Source organism: Acanthopagrus latus, chromosome 16, assembly GCF_904848185.1.
Source record: "Acanthopagrus latus isolate v.2019 chromosome 16, fAcaLat1.1, whole genome shotgun sequence".
Classification (NCBI taxonomy): Eukaryota; Metazoa; Chordata; class Actinopteri; order Spariformes; family Sparidae; genus Acanthopagrus; species Acanthopagrus latus.
Genome location: NC_051054.1, coordinates 8323053 through 8345129, shown reverse-complemented (window position 1 = coordinate 8345129; position 22077 = coordinate 8323053). Strand labels below are relative to the sequence as shown.

General features: G+C 41.2%; 1 protein-coding gene across 2 annotated transcripts; it reads left to right on the top strand.

Moving 5' to 3' along the window:
* The first annotated feature begins 1236 nt into the window (after positions 1-1236).
* Positions 1237-20675, top strand: rps6ka5 (ribosomal protein S6 kinase, polypeptide 5). Of its 2 annotated transcripts, XM_037125452.1 has the most exons (17): positions 1243-1584; positions 4801-4872; positions 5068-5286; positions 5482-5597; positions 5703-5804; positions 6917-7000; positions 7127-7230; positions 7326-7476; positions 7656-7817; positions 9121-9246; positions 10048-10181; positions 10796-10889; positions 11769-11939; positions 12244-12435; positions 14112-14271; positions 14774-14937; positions 15276-20675. In XM_037125452.1, the coding sequence occupies exons 1-17, from the start codon at positions 1515-1517 to the stop codon at positions 15558-15560; spliced, it is 2406 nt and encodes an 801-aa protein (XP_036981347.1). In that variant the 5' UTR covers positions 1243-1514; the 3' UTR covers positions 15561-20675. The 2 variants fall into 2 exon arrangements, with proteins under 2 accessions (XP_036981348.1, XP_036981347.1); XM_037125453.1 differs by lacking the exons at positions 14112-14271; positions 14774-14937; positions 15276-20675 and adding an exon at positions 13546-13849 and having other exon boundaries at positions 1237-1584.
* Positions 20676-22077: the final 1402 nt, after the last annotated feature.

Genomic DNA, 22077 nt, shown 5'->3' with positions numbered 1-22077 from the left:
TCACTGCACAGGAATCTGGATTACAGGAGTCCATGTTTTTTTAGTTTTTTTTTTTTTTACCACAAGTCAAGGTGTTCACTAAAACTTCACTGTAGCCCAGTGTGACTGTCAAAACCTGTTCACAGCCAAGTGACAGCTCCTTCCTGTATCTGATATCGATCACAGCTCAAAGGTGACACCTTGTGTACAACTTGGTGAACTACATTAACACCGACCTCACATTGGGAAAATGGCTCCCACACATTCACACAGGGTGCACTGTATCTGATTTCTTGCTGAGTGTCTCCTGAGGTTCACTCCAGGTTTTGAGATGGACAAGGGTAATGACATGTGAAATAATAATCACAAAGCTTGAATTCCTGTAGTTGCGTTACTCTGCATGTTCTTTATCGCCGGTCTCTGCAAAATTAAACCATTAAAATGTTTCCTCAAACGACAGCAGAAGCTGAATATCAATGAAGCAAATGCACTGCAATTTAGGATCTTTATCTTTGGTACCTCAGAAAATTTTCACCACAACTAACAGGAACTGATCATTTTCAAGATATACTGTCTCTGTCTTGCAGAATAGCTGACTGTTTCACACCACTATCTGCTTTCACTATGGCAAAACTAGATTCTCTCAATTGCTGCTGTAAAATGTAAAGGCTCTCTTCATAAAAGTAATTAAACTTTACAATAACAGTAAATGCTGCAGGGTTAACGGCCAAGCTGCCCCATTAACTGAATAATGCTGGCATAGTGGTGGAGGAGATCCTGAGATCCTTTGCCTAAGTAGAAGTAGCAGGTTTTAGCCTACATTAGAGCTATTTCATCAGATAATTATTACTGAAGCAGCTCTGTTTTATCAGTAATAAACGCATCATATGCATCACATTTTATAAGATGATCATATGTTTGGGAAATTCTTGACGTTTAAACAAGCAACTGTGTCTTTCAAGTAAATGTAGTGCAGAATATAAAGTAATGGCGATAAAATGCAATAACTCAAACAGTCTTGCGGAATTGTGCAGTAATAACCCACAAAAACCAAAATGCTATCATCGTTGCTATTCCATTCAGGACGCAGGAGTATATTTTCATCGCGATCGATTGCACTTTAATGTTTACACTTCTGACCTTTGACTTCGCGTGTACGAGGGACATTTGAAGGCAGCATCAGTCTTTTGAGGAAGGCGGGATCATGCGTCGCGAGCGCGGAACGATCCAATCAGGTGTCAGACTCCCTCATAGCAACCCCAATCAGCGACGAGGAACTGTCTGGTTGCGAAGGTAGTGGCAGTGTTGGTGTTGTACTGGACGAAGCAAGTGTTTCCTTTGGGCTTGCCTGCTGCTACGTTTAGTGGCATCGCACTGCCGATTTACCTGTTAAGTTTGGCGCGTAACTAGCCGGCGTTTGATTACCTTGCTCAATAATTCCGTTTCTGCATGTTAATACCGTAAACTAGCCCACGGGGTTGAACGTAGCCTTGACTGAGGAGCATCTTTGACCATAAGTGGAGCACGAAATTACGATGCCATCCCCGATGGAGGGATCTTCCAGAGAAGGTGACCTCTTTACTGTGAAACATGAGCTGAAAAACGGTAAGTTCGCAGCAAGCTGGTTGAACTTTTAACGCAGTCCGTTTCATTTGCCGTTTGTCTTGACGAGACACGTGCCTTGCAGGAATGTTAGCTGCCTAGCTTGGAAGAGGCAACTGTCACTGTCAGTGGGCATTTGTAGTGAGCGCTAACATCATTGTTAACGTGGCTCAAGTCCAAAAATGGCAGAGGAAGGCTAATGTTGGGGCTCACTGTCCTTATTAACTCACGCAAACTATCGTTACCTAACCATTTTACCAGCGTTAGCCAACTGCTTCTTAATAACCGTGGTCAACCCAGCTAACGTTAATAACATTAGCTTAAGCTAGTAGTTAACGTGTAACAATGCCAAATTTGACCATCGACACGGGTTGTTGTGCAAGTTTATGCCACTGCCGACGCCTTGACGTGACATTAAAAACTAAACGAGTTGGTTTTCCTGTTTTTGCCCGGATTTATTCGCGGTCGCACCGCTAACTTCTCCTTAACCAAGGAAGAGCAGACACAGCTGCAGTGCTGTCAGATAACACGAGTTAGCTTTCAGGTTTCATTCTGCACGTTATACACCGAGCACCGCTGGTTCATGTAATCATGCTTGACAAGTAAATTACTCGCTCTCCTTGCTGGCCTCGCTCACACCATTCAACAACACTCTCTAGGTAAAACTGTGACGGTTATATTGAATCCTGCTGGCTTTTTTGTGTGCTTGTTTTGTGTGTGCAATGGAAGTAATGTTGACTCAAACCAGCTGCACCTCGAAACGTGACTCCAAAAGGATCAAGAGAAAGGAAATGCAGACACATTTACTGTCACAGTTTCCAAATCATTGCGATTGAGACTCCAGTGGCAAAGTCTCAATCATAATGTTCAGTGTGTGAAGAGTTGCATGTCTGCTGGTTTAACTCCGGGGGCTGCTGAATGAAGTTTGACACTTCCTCAGCTACAACTGGTTTATAATGACACAGTGCTGCTGTTCAGGCTGCAACATGACTATGCTGCACCCCCATTTACTGCCCTGCCCTAAATATGCAGTCATTCTAGTTGTCACTGCTTTTTTTTGGTATTAAATTTCAAACAGCATATCGGCTGCTGTATCAACTTAACCCTGCTTCTGACCCCTTCCTGTAGTATTTGACCCAGTGGAAACAACATGGCATTTAAAAGGTGCAAAAGGCCAGGCCAGTTTTTTATTACTAAAAAAAATGTTTTTGTAAATGTGCAGTCATGCAAAGTCAATACAGAAAGTGGTCATTGTTCCTTCCTGTCTTAATCTTCATGGCTGTATCGATGCTGATGCAGATAGTAGTAATCAAATGTTGGATTTTGTCTGATTTTGAGGGACATGCAGACCGAAGAGATTCCTCTTGTCTTGCAGTAAGGCATCATCTGGCTGGACACTTCTGTCAGTCTATTAATAAACACACAGAAATCAAACTTGGCCTTGGCGGGGGTGTTATGCAACCTGAACCCCTGACCTCAGATTTGAAGGACGGCATCGTTGCCTCGAAATGACACAGTGTGCACCCTAAGTGCGTAACAGTTGCACTCGTATTTTTTCTCGCTTGTCGGAGGAGAAGCAGCAGAAAAGAATCAAATGAGCCGTTTTAATTGCTCAGTAGCCTATTTTCAGAGTGGGAGACAGAAGGAATGTATTCACTACAATGGACATGCACATCTATCATCATGCTATGCTCAGTCAGCTGTGCTGGGACACTGCGATTTAGAAAGACATGAGGAGTCACTGACGATGTGAGCTGATTTCACTGAAGATGTTTGATGGGAAATAATGAGCTATTGCTAGCTAATGTAAGGAATTTGCTTGCAGTTGCATGGGAGATTATTTTGTACTTCTGAGAGGGAGGTTTAGAAGTATCCTGGTTGACATGAAGGACATTTGCTGATGATGCATGCGTTACATCTGCTGTATTTGTACATTTTAAACAAATCCACTATTGCAAGAGGACCAGTGCTACAAGTCTGCTGCTGTGGCTCTGCGTTCATTTAACCAACAACAAGATTTTTCTAACTGTGTTTTAAATCGCTGATTCTCCATTTTAAAGCCCAGCTTTTTCAAATTCATTGGTCTCAAAGCATCACAGCTCTGGGTCTCTTTGTGTCAAACTGGAATGCAAGAATACATTATTTATGACTTGGGCACAAGCTACAAAACATAAACTATAGAGGCCTGCAAGGTGATGAAGTATGCCGTATGGTTTCCATGCAAGGGCTGCAGTTTTTGTCATCTGCAGCTAAAAACAGCTGACCTGTATAAATGTATTTACCACTTTGCTGTATTAACATTATTAAATATACTAGGGGTACCCAAACTTTTTCCCTGTTAGGGCCAAACTTAAATTTAATGTTGTGCCACATGTGAAGGAAACTCCTATTGTGTTAAGATGCAAAATACATGATACTACCATGTTCTCTCAGTTTACTAACATCCTGTGCAAAGTGTCACTCTGCCTCCAAGCTTGTGAAAATTGATTAAACCTAAGAGATCTCCATATTTAAAGAGCATGTGACCTTACGATCAATTTTATAACATTAACATTATTTGAACAAATACAAAATAATACTTATATTTTACTATTTTTTTTAGCACTCGAAACGTCTGGCAGCCCTTATTGAAACTATGGCTAGCCAACTTTGGTATTGAGAATGTCTCCACCAATCATAACAAGAGGCTGGTTAATTTGTGCCTAAGTGTCACCTTATGGTACGTTGTATAGAGGGACCAGGATTATATATTATACATAAAGTACATTTTGAAATCACTATACTACAATCTGCATTCATGATTTAAGTACACAGTATTTTGCCATTATTAGTGAATGGCTTGTAGGTCGTTTTAATTCTCCAATGAGTTGCCTCCAGTAACGTGGCACCGATCTTGGGTAGGTGGGAGATTAATAATGTACCTGCAAAAAGCAATTGCAGGCACAAACAGTAGAGCTGTCAGCAGTGAATAAAAGCATACATTTTCCCATGCTCCAGATAAGCCTTAGTGGAAAAATACCTCATCTGGAAAGAATTCTTCCCTTCCTTTTAAGGTCTAACTACTACAAAATACAAATACTTTCACATGGTGAACTTTAAGGGAATACATGTATCTCCTGTAACATGATGTTTGTTATTTGTGTTTGTCACTGTTTTGTCATTTGAGTGGAATTGAGTGGTCATTTCCCTCGTAATATTTTATGTCTGCTCTGCCTTCAGCCAACCTGACGGGCCATGTAGAGAGGGTGGGCATTGAAAACTTTGAGCTTTTAAAGGTGCTGGGCACAGGAGGTGAGTAAAGCCTTTAACGTTAGTCTATCTCTGTGTTGTATAGAGCAAGACATTTAGATGATAGTTAACATGTCAGTCTGGCATCTAATGTTGTGTGTTTTTGGAATGATAAGCATGTTATGCCAGACGTTTCTATTTAAGCCTATGCCCTGCACTGAACTTTGCTCTCTGGTGTTTGTTTATTTTAACCACCAGCATACGGCAAGGTGTTCCTGGTGAGGAAAGTGAGTGGCCATGATGCGGGGAAGCTGTATGCCATGAAGGTTTTGAAGAAGGCCACTATTGTACAAAAGGCAAAGACAGCTGAGCACACACGGACGGAGCGGCAAGTGCTGGAGCACATTCGCCAGTCTCCGTTCCTCGTCACACTTCACTACGCCTTTCAGACGGATACCAAATTGCACCTGATACTCGGTAAGGATGTTTTGAATGAAACTGCTTGCCTTGCGCTGCAGATTGACACTTCTGTGTTATGTTTATACAAGCAAAACAAAAGGTTAATGATTGTCTTTAATACAGTCAGAGGTTTTCCCAAACTGAATGTAGAAAAACTAGTCACATTATATAATTTTGAATGAAATCTGACGTGCATTATACCTTCCATTCTAGATTATGTAAATGGTGGGGAGCTATTCACACATTTGGTGCAAAGAGTGCGATTTAAGGAGCAAGAAGTAGCCTTGTACAGCGGAGAGATTGCATTGGCATTAGAGCATCTACACAAGGTAACAGATCCCACACAATCAAGGCCTCTTGTGCTTTCAGGAGTCGTCTGTTGCTGTTTACATGTTTCGTGTTTCACTTTGCCCTCTGTCGTTTTTTCATTGCAGCTTGGGGTTGTCTATCGGGACCTCAAACTAGAGAATATTCTCTTGGATTCATGTGGTCATATAGTTCTCACAGACTTTGGCCTCAGTAAAGAATTTGATCAGGTAAAGAATGTCTCAACAATTTGTGTTAAAGAATACATTCACAAATTCATACATTGAAAATTGCTTCACGGCAAAACAGTGTTGCAACATAATACTAAGTAACTGAAGCAGATGGGGACTTTTTTAGAAACTTTTACAAAAAATGTAATATTGCTCCATACAGCTCAGCTCATGTATAATCCAAGTCTTCAGATGCCAAACTGATTTGACACTATAGCTGCTAAAATATAAGTATTAGAATTCACTTAATCCAATTGATGGTAAAAATATAACTGAATTTAAATTTTTTGGGTGAATTTATTATTTAAAATCTCTAACCCCAACTCTATAGAATATGATTTGACATCTCTGTGACACCACAATGCTTAATTTATATTGGCATGACGCATTTTCCCTTATCAAAAATAATTACAGCTCTATAGGTTTGGTTTTGATAAATTGTTTAAGTCTAACTACATTCAAAACTTGAATCAAAACTTTGCTTATATAACCTATATAACAAAGAAGTTGTTTAGCTTTTCCCTTAAATGCCCACAAAAACTATTTTCTTAATAAGCTGTTTTTCTGTGAGTATTGGGGTCATACTTGAAAACGCAATTTTCTGCCAGAGTAATAACTGTTTTGTTTATTTCACACAAGAGAAATCATCCTAGGAGCTCTCTTTGCTGGTTTGATATGGGCAGGCTCAGTTAGAAAAAGCTGATATGACAGACTTCCAGATTTTAGCAACATTTAATCAAAATCTGATGACATTTGTGAGGCTGTTTGATTATGGTGCCAGGCCACTGTCAATCAAATTTGATCCAGCCACACCTGCACAGTCCCGATGAAGCAGATTAGAGTTTTTGAGAGTTAAGCTTTTAATAAATAATGCCTAGAAATCTGTGTCCTTGTGCATGTGCATGAGACAAACACAAAATGTGATCACACTCAAATAAAAATTATTTAAAGCGCTATCAGATGTCACACAGGGAACCTTTACATGTTTTAGAGAAACACTTAAAGGCATTTTATAACCCAGAGGAGACTAAGATCATTTGTATTTTTAACATATTTGGATTCTAAAATGTGTCCACTGATACATTTGCATTTTTTTTTTTTTTTGCAAACAGATGGAAAGGGCATTTTCTGTGTGTGGCACAATTGAATATATGGCTCCAGAAATAGTGGAAGGTGGAGAGTCTGGACATGACAAGGTAATTTGTGGTTTAATGTTTTATACTGTCATCTGTTTGATTGGCTCATGCACCCCATGGTCTCTTCTCTGTATTACTGATGAGATTTCTCTTTTAGTCGTGAGTAATTACTTTCATGCATTACAGGCAGTGGATTGGTGGAGCCTCGGCGTGTTGATGTACGAGCTTCTAACTGGTGGATCACCATTCACTGTCGACGGGGATGAGAACTCACACACAGACATAGCCAAGTATGGATTCTCCCCGATCATCGGCCACAGTTTTCAGCCCGCCTTCAGTTGTAATCTCTTTACAACACTGACCATATTTGTCTCACACACCACAGGAGGATTTTAAAAAAGGACCCTCCTTTCCCCAAAGATATGGGACCACTGGCCAAAGACGTGATCCAGCGGCTCCTCATCAAAGATCCAAAGAAGAGATTGGGCTCGGGTCCTAACGGAGCGGAGAATGTAAAAAAGCACCCGTTTTACCAGGTGGATCTCATTGCCTGTCTCGACTCTTCCACAATATTTAGAAAAGCTAAATGGCAGGATGGGTTTTACTATACATAATTGGGCTGCTTTGAGTGGGCAGCATTTAGGGAGTGTTTGTGTAAGCTTTGTTGATAAGGATGGGAATGAACCACAGTGTTTGTCTTTGTTTAAACTCGTAGAAAATTAACTGGGAGGACCTGGCGGCTAAGAAGGTGCCCGCCCCGTTCAAGCCAGTGATCCGGGACGAGCTGGATGTCAGCAACTTTGCCGACGAGTTTACAGAGATGGACCCCACCTACTCCCCTGCAGCTCTGCCTCAAAACTGCGACCGCATCTTCCAGGTGGGAGGGCGTTGAAGGATGTTACACAGCCAGACTGCTTTTTTGTTGTGACTCATGTTTTTGTTGTTTATAGGCAGGAACATTCCTTTGTGCTCCTTGCAGGTCATTGCACAGGACGGCATTTCTATTTGCATGTGCTTTGTGCTGATGTTTGTCTGGGCTTTGGTTGCAGGCAGTGTGAAATGTTGACACGGATGAAAAATCGCATTATACATTATGCGCTTTTGTCTGCGACTATATTTGACATACTCCACAGCAATCGAAGTAATCAAGTGAAGTTTTGAATGTCCTCAAAAGGTTGCTGTAAGTCAACATGAGTCTGTCTGTGTGCACTGGTATTCAAATTGACTAAAGAGCCTTTTATTGAAGTAATTGCTGCCATATGCAGCTCTTATTGAAGTAACAGATGTGAATGACTATTTTTGATGTAGCTTTGAACCATAATATGGCCCACAACTCGGTGCCAGCTGATGGCTGTCTGATGTATTGCATGAAATTTCAACTCTGATTGCCTTCTGGATGCTTGAGCTCGGTAGATCAATAGATCCATTAACGGGCTTCTCTCATGGAATAAAAGGTTACACTTTGAGAGCATCACCACGTCTGTCTCGGTTACGCCTTCAGTCTTTGATTGCCAACTTCATCTTGGCTTTTTTCGCTCTCAGCTGCCATTCACATAGTCTGAAATTTTGTGGTCTTTATAATTTGCAAGCCTAGCAATCTCTGAGATAACGACAGCAATCCCAATTTTAAACCGTGCACTTGCTCCCCCACCGTGCCTCACAAAACAAAATTAAAATTGCATTAAGAGTGCCAAGATGTAATTTCACAGCAGAGCAATCAAATATTCAAGCCCGGCAATTTAGGGCATCTCATTCATTCAACATCCATCCTTCCGTCCATCCATGGCTGTCACTACATACCACACAGCTGTGTGTGCGTCGGTGAAAAAGGGAAAGAGAGATTAATGCCAGCTCAAAGCTCTGGGCTCCCCACAGCTGGAATTAAGCAGGCAGTGCTCCACAATGACAGGTCTAACAATAGGAACAGCTGGACAGCCACTGTCACTCACAAATGATCAAATTGAGTTTATTGTGGAGCTGACAGGCTGGTGGAACATTTGAAGAAAAATCCAATTCTAAGTTTTATAGCAAATATGGAAATACATAAAAACACTGTCTATAAATTCCAGTGCAGTCAGCAAGTTTTAACACCACAGTCTTCTTTTGTCCATACAGACCACTGCTCACTTTATGTCTTTGTAAGATATAAACACGTAGAGTTCACGTGTTTCTGTGTGCAGGGATACTCTTTCATGGCCCCCTCCATCCTGTTCAAGAGGAATGTGGTGATGGACGACCATGTCCAGCTGTGTGGGGGCTCTGAGAGGCCAGGCTCTGCTGCGGTGGCCCGCAGCGCCATGATGAAGGTAAGATGAATGGACTTGGATCCCCCTGTACAAACACACTTAAGCTAATGGCTGCTGTCACAGACAGATGAGACTTCTTCCCTCCTCTCCATTCCACTGGATCTTTTTTTTCCCTACTGTACTTGTTTCATTGGACTCGGATTCAGTTTTCAGACATGAGCCTGTTTGTCTTTTGTATCTGTTAAACAAGATGCTTTTTAAAAGGGCAGCAGCACCAGAGATGTAGAGATTTTGTGATGATTTTGATGCTGCTTACACACTAGAGAAAGGGGAAGTTTAAGCTGAGGAGTCAGGCCGCGACATGCTCCAATAAAAGCTACTCCACTGTGCTGTTACAATCTGGAAGGCACCTAATAGTCGTTCTTGTCTTGTAGTCATTTTAAATATCTTAACTCTCATCTGGAAACTGTAGATTTTTTTTCCACCCCTTGGTTATATATTGCGACATCTGCCACTTGCATGCTTCTCTTTTTTTATGAAAATGAAAGTTGCTTAACAAGAGAGGTTTACTGGCTTCCTCATACTGTGGATCATGGACTGCTGCAGATCACTCTTCGCTAATATACATAATAAAACAAAAACTTATTTTATGAAAAAATAAGAAGAATAATTTGTAATTTGTAATAATGTAAAGAAAGGTGTACCCAGGACATCAGTGGTACTCTTAAAACATTTTGCATGATTTATTTTAAAATACAAAATAGTTAAATACATTATATGACACTTCAAGTTCATGCTTAAATTGCAATTACCAGACACTTGATCAAACATGTTGTTTTGATCTGCTGTTCCCCCTTGCAGGATTCACCTTTCTATATGAGTTATGAGATGGACTTGAGGGACAGCGCTCTGGGAGAAGGCAGCTTCTCTATCTGCAGACGCTGCACACACAAGAAGACTGGACAGAAATACGCAGTCAAGATTGTCAGCAAGAGGTACAAGCTCAGATGTTTTTGTCAGCCCAGTTGAATTTCGGCTGCGTGATGTTTATTGTGTCACTAGATAAATCAGTCGTTGGCTCTCCTCCTCTCGCTGGCAGAACCTAGACTGCTTCAGCCAACCCTTAACACAGTCTCATTAAAGAATACGATGAGAAATGTTCTGTTAATCTTGTGAATGCAAAATTGATTACATAATTTCTCTGATTTTGTTTGCTCTATTACTCTGTGTAATGTAGGAAGATGAGGGTTAAATAAATGTAAACACATCTTGGTTGTATTTGCTGGCAACTGCTACAAAATAAGCTTTGATCTTGTGTGTTGACTGCAGTCCTACATAACAAGTATCATGGCTGTAAAAGGAGTAAACCTCATTGGGGCAATCTGATACAAACACATATTTCTGAAATTCAGATAGGCATGTTAATTTAACCAAATTGTAATGCAGTTTGCACCATTCATTACCACAGTGACTGAAAAAAAACCTGAAAAAAACTGCTCAAAAATACAAACTGCCCTCTTCAAAGTCCATTTATCACCCTGCTGCGTACGTGTGTATTCATTTTGTATTTTGTGACAGTTATCTGGCTTCCTGCTTGTGTTTACTGCAGGATGGAGGCACAGACTCAGCGGGAAATAGCAGCCCTGAAGCTCTGTGATGGCCACCCTAACATAGTCAAGCTTCATGAAATTTACCATGACCAGGTAAGGCTGACTGCAGCGGTTACATTTGCCACCATAAATTCTGTTTTGCATGGCTCTCTGAGGAGCCTGTGGGGACTGCAGCCTTATTAAGTCCTGGAACTGGAACGGGGCAGATTAATGGGGAAGCTTGAAGCCCTCGAGCTCTGTCTCTGTCTCTTCATGTATTGTCCCATAAACATCTCTCCGTGTGCTTGATATTTCACACCAGACGTGTTTTTAAACTGCAGCTGGGCAAACATCCATTTTGCAACACTGAATGAAAAAGCCCAGATTTACTTGTGTTGCTAATCGAGCCGCGCTCTCAAACCAAACTAAGTGTGCATGTGTTCCAACTGAAGCTTACCTCGGTTATTTGGAAGGTGTGCCCGTGTGGCTGACTGTGTACAGGTTCATTAGCCCCAGTCCTTCAAGCCGAGGAGCACCACTTTAGTCCTGATGAGCTCAGTGGGGTTATTACTGTACCTCAGAGGCCTGTGACCCAGATCAAAGCAGCGCTGCCTCGCCTCTCCTCAGCCGAGTCCTGCCTTTGTTCCACAGACCCAGCACTAATGAGAAACTCTACCCCGCTGCCCAGACACATTATTCCCTTCCCAATTTGTTTTGCCCTTTTCACTTTTACTCAATACCATTATGGTTTGATCTCACCATCATGGGATCAGGGACGTTTTTGCCATATTAATTATGCAACAAATAAAATTCTCATCCACCATTTTACATGTTAACATCCAGTTGTTTTCAACTTGTAGTTCAAGCTGTGAAAGCGGTAGCAAACACTTTTCAGTATTTGTTTAACAGCTAAACTCAGAGCTTAAAGTATAATGGTTAGAAATGGGTATAACTATGAGAAGTGCAAAAATGCTGTGTGCGTGTCTGTTGTAGCTCCACACGTACCTGGTCCTGGAGCTGCTCGGTGGAGGGGAGCTGCTGGAGAGGATCCGCAGAAAGCAACATTTCAGCGAAACTGAGGCCAGTCGCATCATGAGAAAACTGGTGTCGGCAGTCAGTCACATGCACGACGTAGGAGTGGTGCACAGAGACCTTAAACCGGAGGTATTGGACGTACATTCAGCAAGAAATTCTTTTCTCTCCGAGCACAGTCTTTGTGATGAATACAGAGGATCATAAGCTTTTCAAACTGAATTACTGTGTTTTTCTCATCTTAGTGTGATCTGCCGTATTGTCATTCTGACTGTGCAATCTTCTGCACAACAAGAGTAAAATTGTTTGACCCTAACATGGGTCAAAAGTGCCTGGTCAGACAAGTCTTGATGTCCAATTTAGCGAGCTCTCGAGTGGACCAGTTTTGCAGAGCAGAAAGAAATGATTGCTGTCCGTGTCTTGAATTGCTTTGTAGAACCTGCTCTTCACCGACGAGAGTGAGAACTCCGAGATAAAAATCATAGACTTTGGCTTTGCTCGCCTCAAACCGCCAGACAATCAGCTCCTGAAGACTCCCTGCTTCACGCTGCAGTACGCAGCGCCAGAGATACTCAAATACGACGGCTACGATGAGTCCTGCGACCTGTGGAGTCTGGGGGTCATTCTGGTGAGTGGGAGTGGGATGACTGACTCATGGAAAATCATTCATTATTCAACTTAACATATCCTCCTCAGAGTAAAGATACATATCAGTAGCCTGTTATCTTAGCACTTCTCCAGAAGTGTTATTTTAGGGTTAGGATAACAGCTAAACAGAAATTTGTAAACGTAACACAAACGAAGCTGATAGCAGCTTTTGAAATGCAAATACTTGTGTGTTTTCAAATTTTAGAAGTTATTATGTACATAATAATGTATAATTCACATATAAATTCACATGATAATGCAAATCCATCTAAAAAAGTACATGATACATCATGATTCAACTAATATTATCAGATAGTTTTGACCCTAATTTTGTGCTATTTGATATTTGATATCCTCAAGTTGAAAGTAGGAGTCTTACAGAATATTTCCTGACATCAAAATTAAGTTTTTGGTTTCATGACATTTTTGCCACTCAGTCAGGAATAGGACCGAATGACAGATCATTGATTTGCCCTACTCAGGAGCATAATTCTTTGTGCCTGCACAGTCACATTAAAAGTATATCCCTCACTTCTCACAATGCTCCAGGAAAGTGACCTGATTATAAATTTATGATTTTTAAAAATCTTTTCCAAAATCCACAGCTCCAAGCTCCACTTTAGAGTTGTTTTTCATAATACTGTTAACTGAAGCATTTCTCAAACCAAATGTTTAATCATGAGCTCTACACAGTGTTGATTTGTTGATGTTATTGAGTTTATGGATTCAAAATTTGCTGCAGGCCGTTCTGATTAAGCAATCAGCTGTTATTTTTACTGATTTGGGCTTTCAGAATGTGTTTTTGTGTCTGTGTCTGTGTGTGTACAAAGGGTTTTTTTACATGTCAGTGTGCACACATATGTATGCATGTGTGTGCATGTTCTATTTCATCTGTTTTGCATGATATTCAACTCCCTCTCATGTTCTGCGCTGCTGCTGTTAGCATCCTGTGGTGAGCTGACACAGTTTAAGGCTCAACCACGGAGTGAAGAGCAACCAGCCTGGCTCTCAGAGCTGGTTAAGCCGTGCTCACGAGACGGTACTTCCCGGCAGCGGAAATGTCATCCTAACTCAACCTTTTTCTGCACAGAGGAGGAAAATTAAAAGGAGAGGTAGAGAGGAGATGGAGAGGGCACACACACAGGAGGGGGTAGAGAGTTGAGGGAGAGATTTCTGCCCTCGACCAGTCATCCGTACAGAGCATGGACTCCCTTGTGCAAGTGTTGTTTTGCACCGTCGCCCCCTGGGGGGATATGGGAGTAGTGTGCCTCATGGAGTTTTGATGAAATGGCTACTGACAAGCCGTGTGCCCAATGCCCTGGAAGCAAAGTGAGCCAACACAGAGAGGGAGCGAGGGAGGGAGGGAGAGAGCAGGCACGACAGATCCTCTACCGCCAAAAGGGCTGTTCCCGACTACTGTCATTTTAATGAGAAATCTGAGGGCAGATATAAACAGGCCAAGGTGAGCGCATCCTATTCATTCAGCTGAGCACAAACTGCTCTTCTGTTTAATGATGGTTTAACCTTGGTCAACAACATGCAGAATAACAATGCAAAAATGTGGACAGTCGTGATAGGTTACTTTAATTACCTAGCTCATTGTATGGCATTTCCAGTGTAATAACAGCAATGTGTTTGTTGCCCCTCTGTTTGCAGTACACCATGCTGTCTGGCCAGGTGCCTTTTCAGTGTCAGGAGAAGAGCCTGACTCACACCAGTGCTGAGGAGATCATGAAGAAAATCAAACAGGGCGACTTCTCATTTGAAAGCGAGGCCTGGAGAAATGTGTCCCAGCAGGCCAAGGACCTTATACAAGGTGAGGATGGAAACACCTGATTTCATGTGTTGTTAAATCCAATATCTTGAAATTTGCTAGCAGTCTCTTTTTTTATTATTCACAAAATAGATGATCTGATCCAAAAAGATCAGATCGGCAAGCGATTCATTTTGAAAGTAATCAGCAGATTATTAGTAAATTAAAGGTGTTATACTTGTGACAGACTAAGATTCATGGAGTGAATTATCATAACTGAGCCTTTTGTGTGTTGTTCATCTCATTGTAATTGAAAATGCAGGTCCGATGTTCAGATGTGAACTAATGTGAATGGTTTTCAACAGCATCAAGCATTCTAAAATTGAGATTCAGATGTTGTATAAAGAGTCTGTTTCTGTTTCAAAAGACCTGTCAGTCAGCCAACCGCACAGTGTCCGCAGTGACTGAGCTTCCTGAAGAAGAAATCACTTCCTCTTTGTGGCTCACCTCCTCACTCTCGTATTAAACGCGCTAAAGGTAATTATCTGTGTCTCATTTCCTGCAGAGCTGCTGACGGTGGATCCAAACAAGAGGATTAAGATGTGTGGCCTACGCTATAATGCCTGGCTGCAGGACGACAGCCAGCTGTCCTCCAACCCGCTCATGACCCCGGACATTCTCGGCTCCTCCACCGCCTCCGTCCACACTTACGTCAAAGCTACCTTTAATGTACGAAGTGACCAGCAGTGCATGCTTGTTTTCAGATTTAGGTCAGGAGTGTGGAACTTATGGGGTTCCTGTTGTAAAGGTTTGGTTAGGCCATCAACAGAAAATCTCTTAACTGTTCTGATAAGCAATTAATTCCTTCAGTCATTTTTCAAGCTAAAATACTAGACCTAGTTCCAGACTCTCAGTTTTGAGGTTTCACTTCATATTATAGTAATAATAAATTCTAGTAGTAAATAGTGAATTGACACATTTTGGTTTTGGACTGTTGGATCAATAATTGACAGAATTCTCATCGACTGACTCACCATTCCCCTTTTTGTTTTGTTTTTTTGTCCCAGGCATTTAACAAATGTAAGCGGGAAGGTTTCCGCCTGCAGACGGTCGACAAGGCTCCACTAGCCAAGAGGAGGAAGATGAAAAAGACAAGTACCAGCACAGAGACCCGCAGCAGCTCCAGCGAGAGCACCCATTCTTCCTCCTCCTCCTCCCAGTCTCAGGAGAAGTCTTGCGACACCAACCCGCAGCCCTCCAACAGCACGCCTGTCAACACACCCGTGCCGCTGGGAACAGACTCTGAGAACCAACCGGCACACCCAGCCTTTGACTTCTCAGAAGGACAGTGAGGCAGCGAGAGAAAGAAAAATGGAGATTCAGATAGTTTCATGAACAGCAGGATGGCCCGGACCAGCGTAGAGACAGCTCTCCTCTTTCTCTCTGTCCCTGGCAGCTCTCTGCCTCTGGCTCAATTGCATGGACGTCCGCAAAGTCTCCAAAACCAAGCATGCAGCAGGAGCAGCAACTGTCACCTCAATATCAATCAAATCATCACTAGCAATAGCCTATCCTTTCTTTCTCTCTCACTTTCACATACAGACTGTATCAATCAGGGACTGGACCAGGAAGATGTTGTCACCGGTGTCCAAAATGAAAAGGGCTGTCCCACTGCCCCAGGTCCAGACAGACAATGGAGAGACATCCTTAGTCTCATCGTGAATATCACAGCTCAACCTGTCTTTGTCCATGCCTCCAGAGGTTTTAAAGGGAAAGTCGTAGTGTTTACACCATGGATGCTTTGTATTTTTATGTCAAAGGGAGAGAGGAAATGCAACGTGCAGCAGCGTTAACATTATGTGGGTCCACTTCTCTTTTCTGGGAAGTCTCTGCAAGGTGGAGCAGGGTATTTATATATGTGAATTTTACAGACTGAATTTATTTATGATAAGCTATATTGTTAACTTATTTATGGTTCAGACTGATCTGAAAAGAAATAATGGATACAGTGAGTCTTTTTAAAAAAAAAAAAAGCAAGACATTTTGTGTATGTGTGTATTTTTCCCTATCAGCTCTAAAGACTGTTTCCATGTAGTCTGGTGGTTGTTCTTACATTTTTCAAGTAAATTACAGACACACAGTTATGTAGATAATGTAAGATTATTTTAGGCAAGAAGAGATTATCACCCTTACTGCTTAATGGTGGCAAAGGGGTTCAGAATTATTTATGGATTATTTTGGTTTGAACTGTGTCCCTCGGTCAAAAAATGTCCTTGTTTATAAGGATTAAAGAAGCACCATCATTTTGTAGGAACAACCAAATGTGGATGTAGTATGTTCAGCCAAATCTGTTGATTTATTGTTGTACGGGGAGCACTGCTGCCTGTGGGGATGTGACCCCACAAGAAGAGCTATATTTAGATTTATTTTTGCCTCTGATGTGGGAGCATGACTACTTCGAGGCTCAGCATCACTGCTGTTCCACATTCTCTTATCCTTAAGTCAGTATATTTAGCAGCGGATTTGCCTTGTGTGGTGTAGGACTTAATTGTCTCATTGTCGCTACAACCAATTGGATTGAGCAGAATGGCCCAAATGGAAAATTCGCATCAGCTTAGTGTCAAGGTGAACCTGTAAGGACGTTTGTGGTCGAGAGATCCAAGACGTCAATGGGCAGCTTCATGTGGCTTCCTCTCCAGATGAGATTAGATTATTTTTAAAATGGAAAGGTCTCTGTGCCAAAAAATGCATTAAATCAGGTGATGGGTGGTACATTAAACTCTATTTTAATGCAATATAGTGCAAAAATGTTTTTAAAAATCGACCCTTTATGAAAAACGTCAAGTTCCTCAAACAAACACTCTTTTCAACTTTTGACACCATCCCTTGCTCTATTTGCCATGTTGTCCTGCATGACTGAAGCGGTGATCTTTGCACCGTGTGACAGCTCTCATTCTGAGGCAGATATCTGGTTCGTAGTAAGTCTCCCAGTGCCTGATGTAAACTGAATACATCAGCCTCTTCTTTTTATTTGTTATAATGGGCTTGGCAGATTCTTACTTGATTTAATGTGAGTCTGTTTACTTGCACATTTTCAAATAACCCCCGATTTGATTCGGGTCCTTGAAGTTATGCTATATGAGGTGTGACTGATGTAATCACCCAAACCCCCTTTTTTACAAAAGCCTGAATATTGTAATGTTCTAATGTTACAATGCTGGTGTTGGCCAGGATAGTTAGGCAGGTAAACACCATGCCCTGTGAATTGTTTTTTGGTTTTTTTTGTTTTTTGTGCAAGTATGTGTTAGTCTGTGTCCATGGTAATAGTTGAAACATTGTGTCAATGTGTACAGGACTATTTGTGTTCAGTATGTGAAGCTGACTAGAAAAACAGTTTCTCCAAATTCTTCGTTGGACTACTGTGTGCATTGAAATACACTCCGTCATCTTCTTCCATTTGAATGCACTCTGAATCTGAACCAAAGCATTAACTTCAAGGTAGCTGCTCTAAGCTGCATGAGATATTTCCTTTCATGCAAATATGCAAAGAAATGCTTCATATATCACGATTTCTGTTTGTTTTATGTCCAAATGGTGAACTCTGTGTAGACGTGTCTGATGATTATGTAACTGTGTACAGTGTGTTTCTTCAGAGACTCTTCATATGATCTGTAATATCCATATCCAGCGCATTATCATGCTTGAAACTATGCATCTCTTTTCGCTGTTGTGTTGCTTTTGCCATTTTGAAAAAGACCTCCACTAATGGGTCCAAACGTAATGCTTAGAAGGGCGTAACGTCATGTACATATACTGTAGTGTACTTTTAGTCTCATGGCATCGGCCACAAATAACAAGAGTCTGATCCATTGGTGTATGAAAAGCTGGAATCCTTGGAGCTAAACACTACAAAGCTCTTGTCTAACTTAGTTCGCATGAGTTCCCCGTTGCTGCCTCATTAAGCCTCCTTTCTTTTGTTTGGGTGTATTAATAGCTCAAGTGGAGGAAGAGGAAAAGTGTCCTATATTGAGCTCCCCTCTGGGAGCCGGGCTCTATTAGCTGATGTACTGCAGTGCTGTTTGTTCCAAAGAAAATACCGTACTCCACTCACTGCCTCTGTGGGACCCAGCTCATTTGTTTGTAGGGAAAATAACAGAGTATCACAGGAAAGGGTTTCTTTAGAACCAACGTCTTTTGTGGCTGATTTTCAAACTAGGTCTTGCCCCTTTGATGAACAGTATTCAGTGTGCTACTATGAGGAAGATGGAGGGAGGGAGACTGGTTTATATTTGGCGTCCTTTTGTCTGTTTTGTAGGTTGGATTGAAATTCGAATGGAAGTTCCTTTTTTCTTCCTACTGCGCTTCCCCTCTTTGGCTTCCCAAATGTTAAACTAAACCTTTTAACCTTTTAGCAACATGAATAAGAGGGCTCATGATTTGAACTGTATAAACCGGTGTCTACTTGTGGTCTTCCTGTGTGCCTCTGTCCCGTACAGTGCGTGCTTTAGAGACCGATGTGGGTGCCAAAGCTGAGAGTGATTGTATTATCTCTGATCTGTGTTCAGTTGTTGGACAGATGCCGTGGCTGTCGTGGCTCTTTTTGGTCGGTATGGATTATACGGAGCTGTCCACGGTGCTGAAGTGGCCAAACCCCTGGTGACGCTGCAAAAACAAGTGGCTTTGCACAATGACCTGTAATAATGTGATCCTCTAAAGCAGTGTTTACCAACCAGGACCACTTGTGCGGTTGCCAGGGGAGGGACAATTTTAAGAAGTAGAAATTGTGCTAAAGAGGAAAACAAGCCGACAAATTGGTTTACAAATGGGCACCAGGCCGGCTTGAACGGGGAATGACAGAGGGAGCTGTGTGAAGTTTGGTAAGTTGCCTCGAGTGATGTCAATTGAGTCAGCGTTGGTTGTTCCAGAACTACCAGACTTCTGTAGCACACTCTGTAGTTGCTCAACGCTGCGATAGGTGCATCTCGAACTGTCGCTGTTTAAGTCGCTCTGTTGCGTAGGTCCTGAAAGAAAGTGCGAGTCAAAATAAGAGTTTATCTTTGCAGCATCAGTTTTTCTAAACAGTCAGTCATGACTCAGATGATGGTATAGGAGTGTAAGTTAAATCAGTGGAGTCCTCTTTACAATTTTCACTGAACTGCAAGTTACAATACGGTGACTGTGGATGAAACAGCTTTGTGTTCAGTTTGATAAAAAGGAATATTGTTAAATTACGTGCAGATTTATATACACTTTTGTAAGACTATAAGCCTAAGAAATAGGTTCCCAGTTTACAGTGTGGTGAGTGGATTATGTAAAAATAAAAATACAGTATACATAATTTTTCCATTCTGGGAGTATCACAAACAGCTGTTTCATTGATCATCATGCTACGGCAGGGTCACATTAAATTAAACCCAGATAAAACTCAGTGTAAGAAAATGCTTGTATGTGTTTTTGGAATTTGTGTGTACTGCCCCTTTAATGATCCAAACCAGTACCGCTTCCAAAGAGGGACATGATCAGCTACAGAATGGCACTGTTGTCTTTCTCAGAAACACTTAAGCATGTCGACAGCTGGGACTTTGTGTTTTATTGGAATTTATGAGGTTGACTGTTGTCAACAGGGATTAAAGCCAAATGAACAGGCTGTAGCATTTTGTTTTTGTCGGGGGAAACGTCGATGCTTTTCGCCCACACGAGTTGTCACAAGGGATGTCATGCAGTGCTCATGCCAGCCTGCAACTTAAGGCAACATCATCATCATCATCCTCATCCGCATTCTCACCATCATGCATGTGCTACTGCTCGGTTCCTGTCAGTGTTTTCAATGATTCCTGTCACATCCTGGTCATGTTGTGACTAAGGCGTGTCAAAAAGTACTGTAGCAGTGAATCCCTTTTGAGATTGGTCAGTATTAAAACTGTTTCAAAACACGCAATCAAGCTTTAAGGGCAACACTTTGCACTTGTATGTTATTTTAGTCATGCAATTGATCTTTTTTTGTTTTGTTTTGTAAAAGAAGAAAAACTGTCCCTTTTGTTTGACTTTGTGCAGGATCAGATGTTTCAGCTTGTCCACCCGTCGGTCTGTGTTGGTGGCTTTTGTCCAACATTTCTAAGACGATGCTAAAATATGAACCTCAACACCGGATAGTACTTGTACTGCAAGGAATACACCATGTGCATACCTGCTTTTTTTAGGGCACTGTGAACATCATTCAGGTCTTTAGGCACACCATTCTGAGGAAAAAAAAAAACCTTGATTTGCTTCAATAAATGCTTTACTTGCTGGCTGTATACACCTGTACATTTAATAACCTGATACCGGCCATGATGAGTCTTTTAACGACCCCTTGGCGTCATTGTATTTTCAAGTTGTATCTACGTCATTACTGAAGCTATTTTGTGATACCTGGATTTGTGTGTATAAGTTGTCAGAAGGACAATAAATGTACGATTTCCTGTTCACTTATTGATCATGGCTAGTACAAAGTACAAGAACTTTTCATATCTGAAATTTGAGGTACTCTTAATGTGACAGGCACGTGAAGAGAGATGTGGAAGCTTTTATTCCTGCTGGCAGCCTCTAGATGGCAGTGTCTAATAAAGTACCACTTGGAGAGCAGTCGACTGTGCAGCATGAACAGCCTTTAGGATTTATAGATGAGTCCATTGTGTTAGATATGGTTCTAAATGAGGTTTTTCATGTTGTCTAGCAGGACTAGAGATTTATGTCTGTGTAGTGGGTCGATTAAATGCATATTTATAACCAAACAAAGATCTTGTGTCTTGAAGAGAACTTGAACTGTAAATACTGTAAAAGTTATATTATCGTTATGCTCTGATTAAAATAGTCATATGCAGTAGACCTGACAAAAAAAGGGTTTCCAGTCTCTTTAAAAAGGGATGCCAGTGACGGAGACAAGCTGAATGGAAATCTGTTATTTTGGTCATTAGGGAACTGTTGATCTTTTGTAAAGTAATATCAAATGAGGATTGTTTGTGTCAGTGAATTTTGCCTGTTAAGTGTCATCAACTTCATCTGTGAAGAAATCTTCTTTTCAGAAGTGAAAGGCTTTGGGGTATTTCAGAAAATATGGAGCCGTCTATTTATGTTGCAATAAACAAAAATCTGATATTACACATCCTTTCTCCCCTAGGGCTGCAGCTAATGAGCATTTTCTTTATTGATTTGTTTTTATATAACTTTCTCTGTTAAATATCAAACAATTGTGGGAATATTCTCAAAATCAAATTTTTTTTTTTTTTACATTTACATTGTTTATAAACTCATTTTACTATCTTAAAAAAACTAAAAACACCAGCAGATATCTTGATCTACTCATCAGTTAATAGACTAATTGTTACAAGTTGTCCTTGCTGTTGTGTGTTACCGTACACTGACAGGAGAGGACGCTCTTTGGCTCTCAGTCAGTTGGACACTGACTGCTCCTGTCAAATTCACTTGCTCTTTGGTGAGGAGTTATATCCAGTAAATGTAAATAAGTGACACTACATGTTTTGTTGTTACGCAGGTGAATGTATCGTTGATTGTTTATGGAATTAAAAATCAGACTACGCGTCCAAACCAAACCAATGATTTACTTCCAAGATCTGGTGATGTAGTCACTGGAGAAGGTCTGGATCAAAGCATCACAGAGGTCAGAGGTCAAGAAATATGCTTTCTGTATTTCTGCTGCATTAGTTATGTTTAAAATCATGCAATAGATAAATAACTCTTTTTTAAGGTCTCCATTCAATCTAGAATGATGGGTAATTAATCAAAACTTACAGATTCTTATTCTTTTTTAATGGGATTGAGACCTGAAATGCTTCAGTGAAGAACTTTTTTTTTTTTTTGACTCTGTAA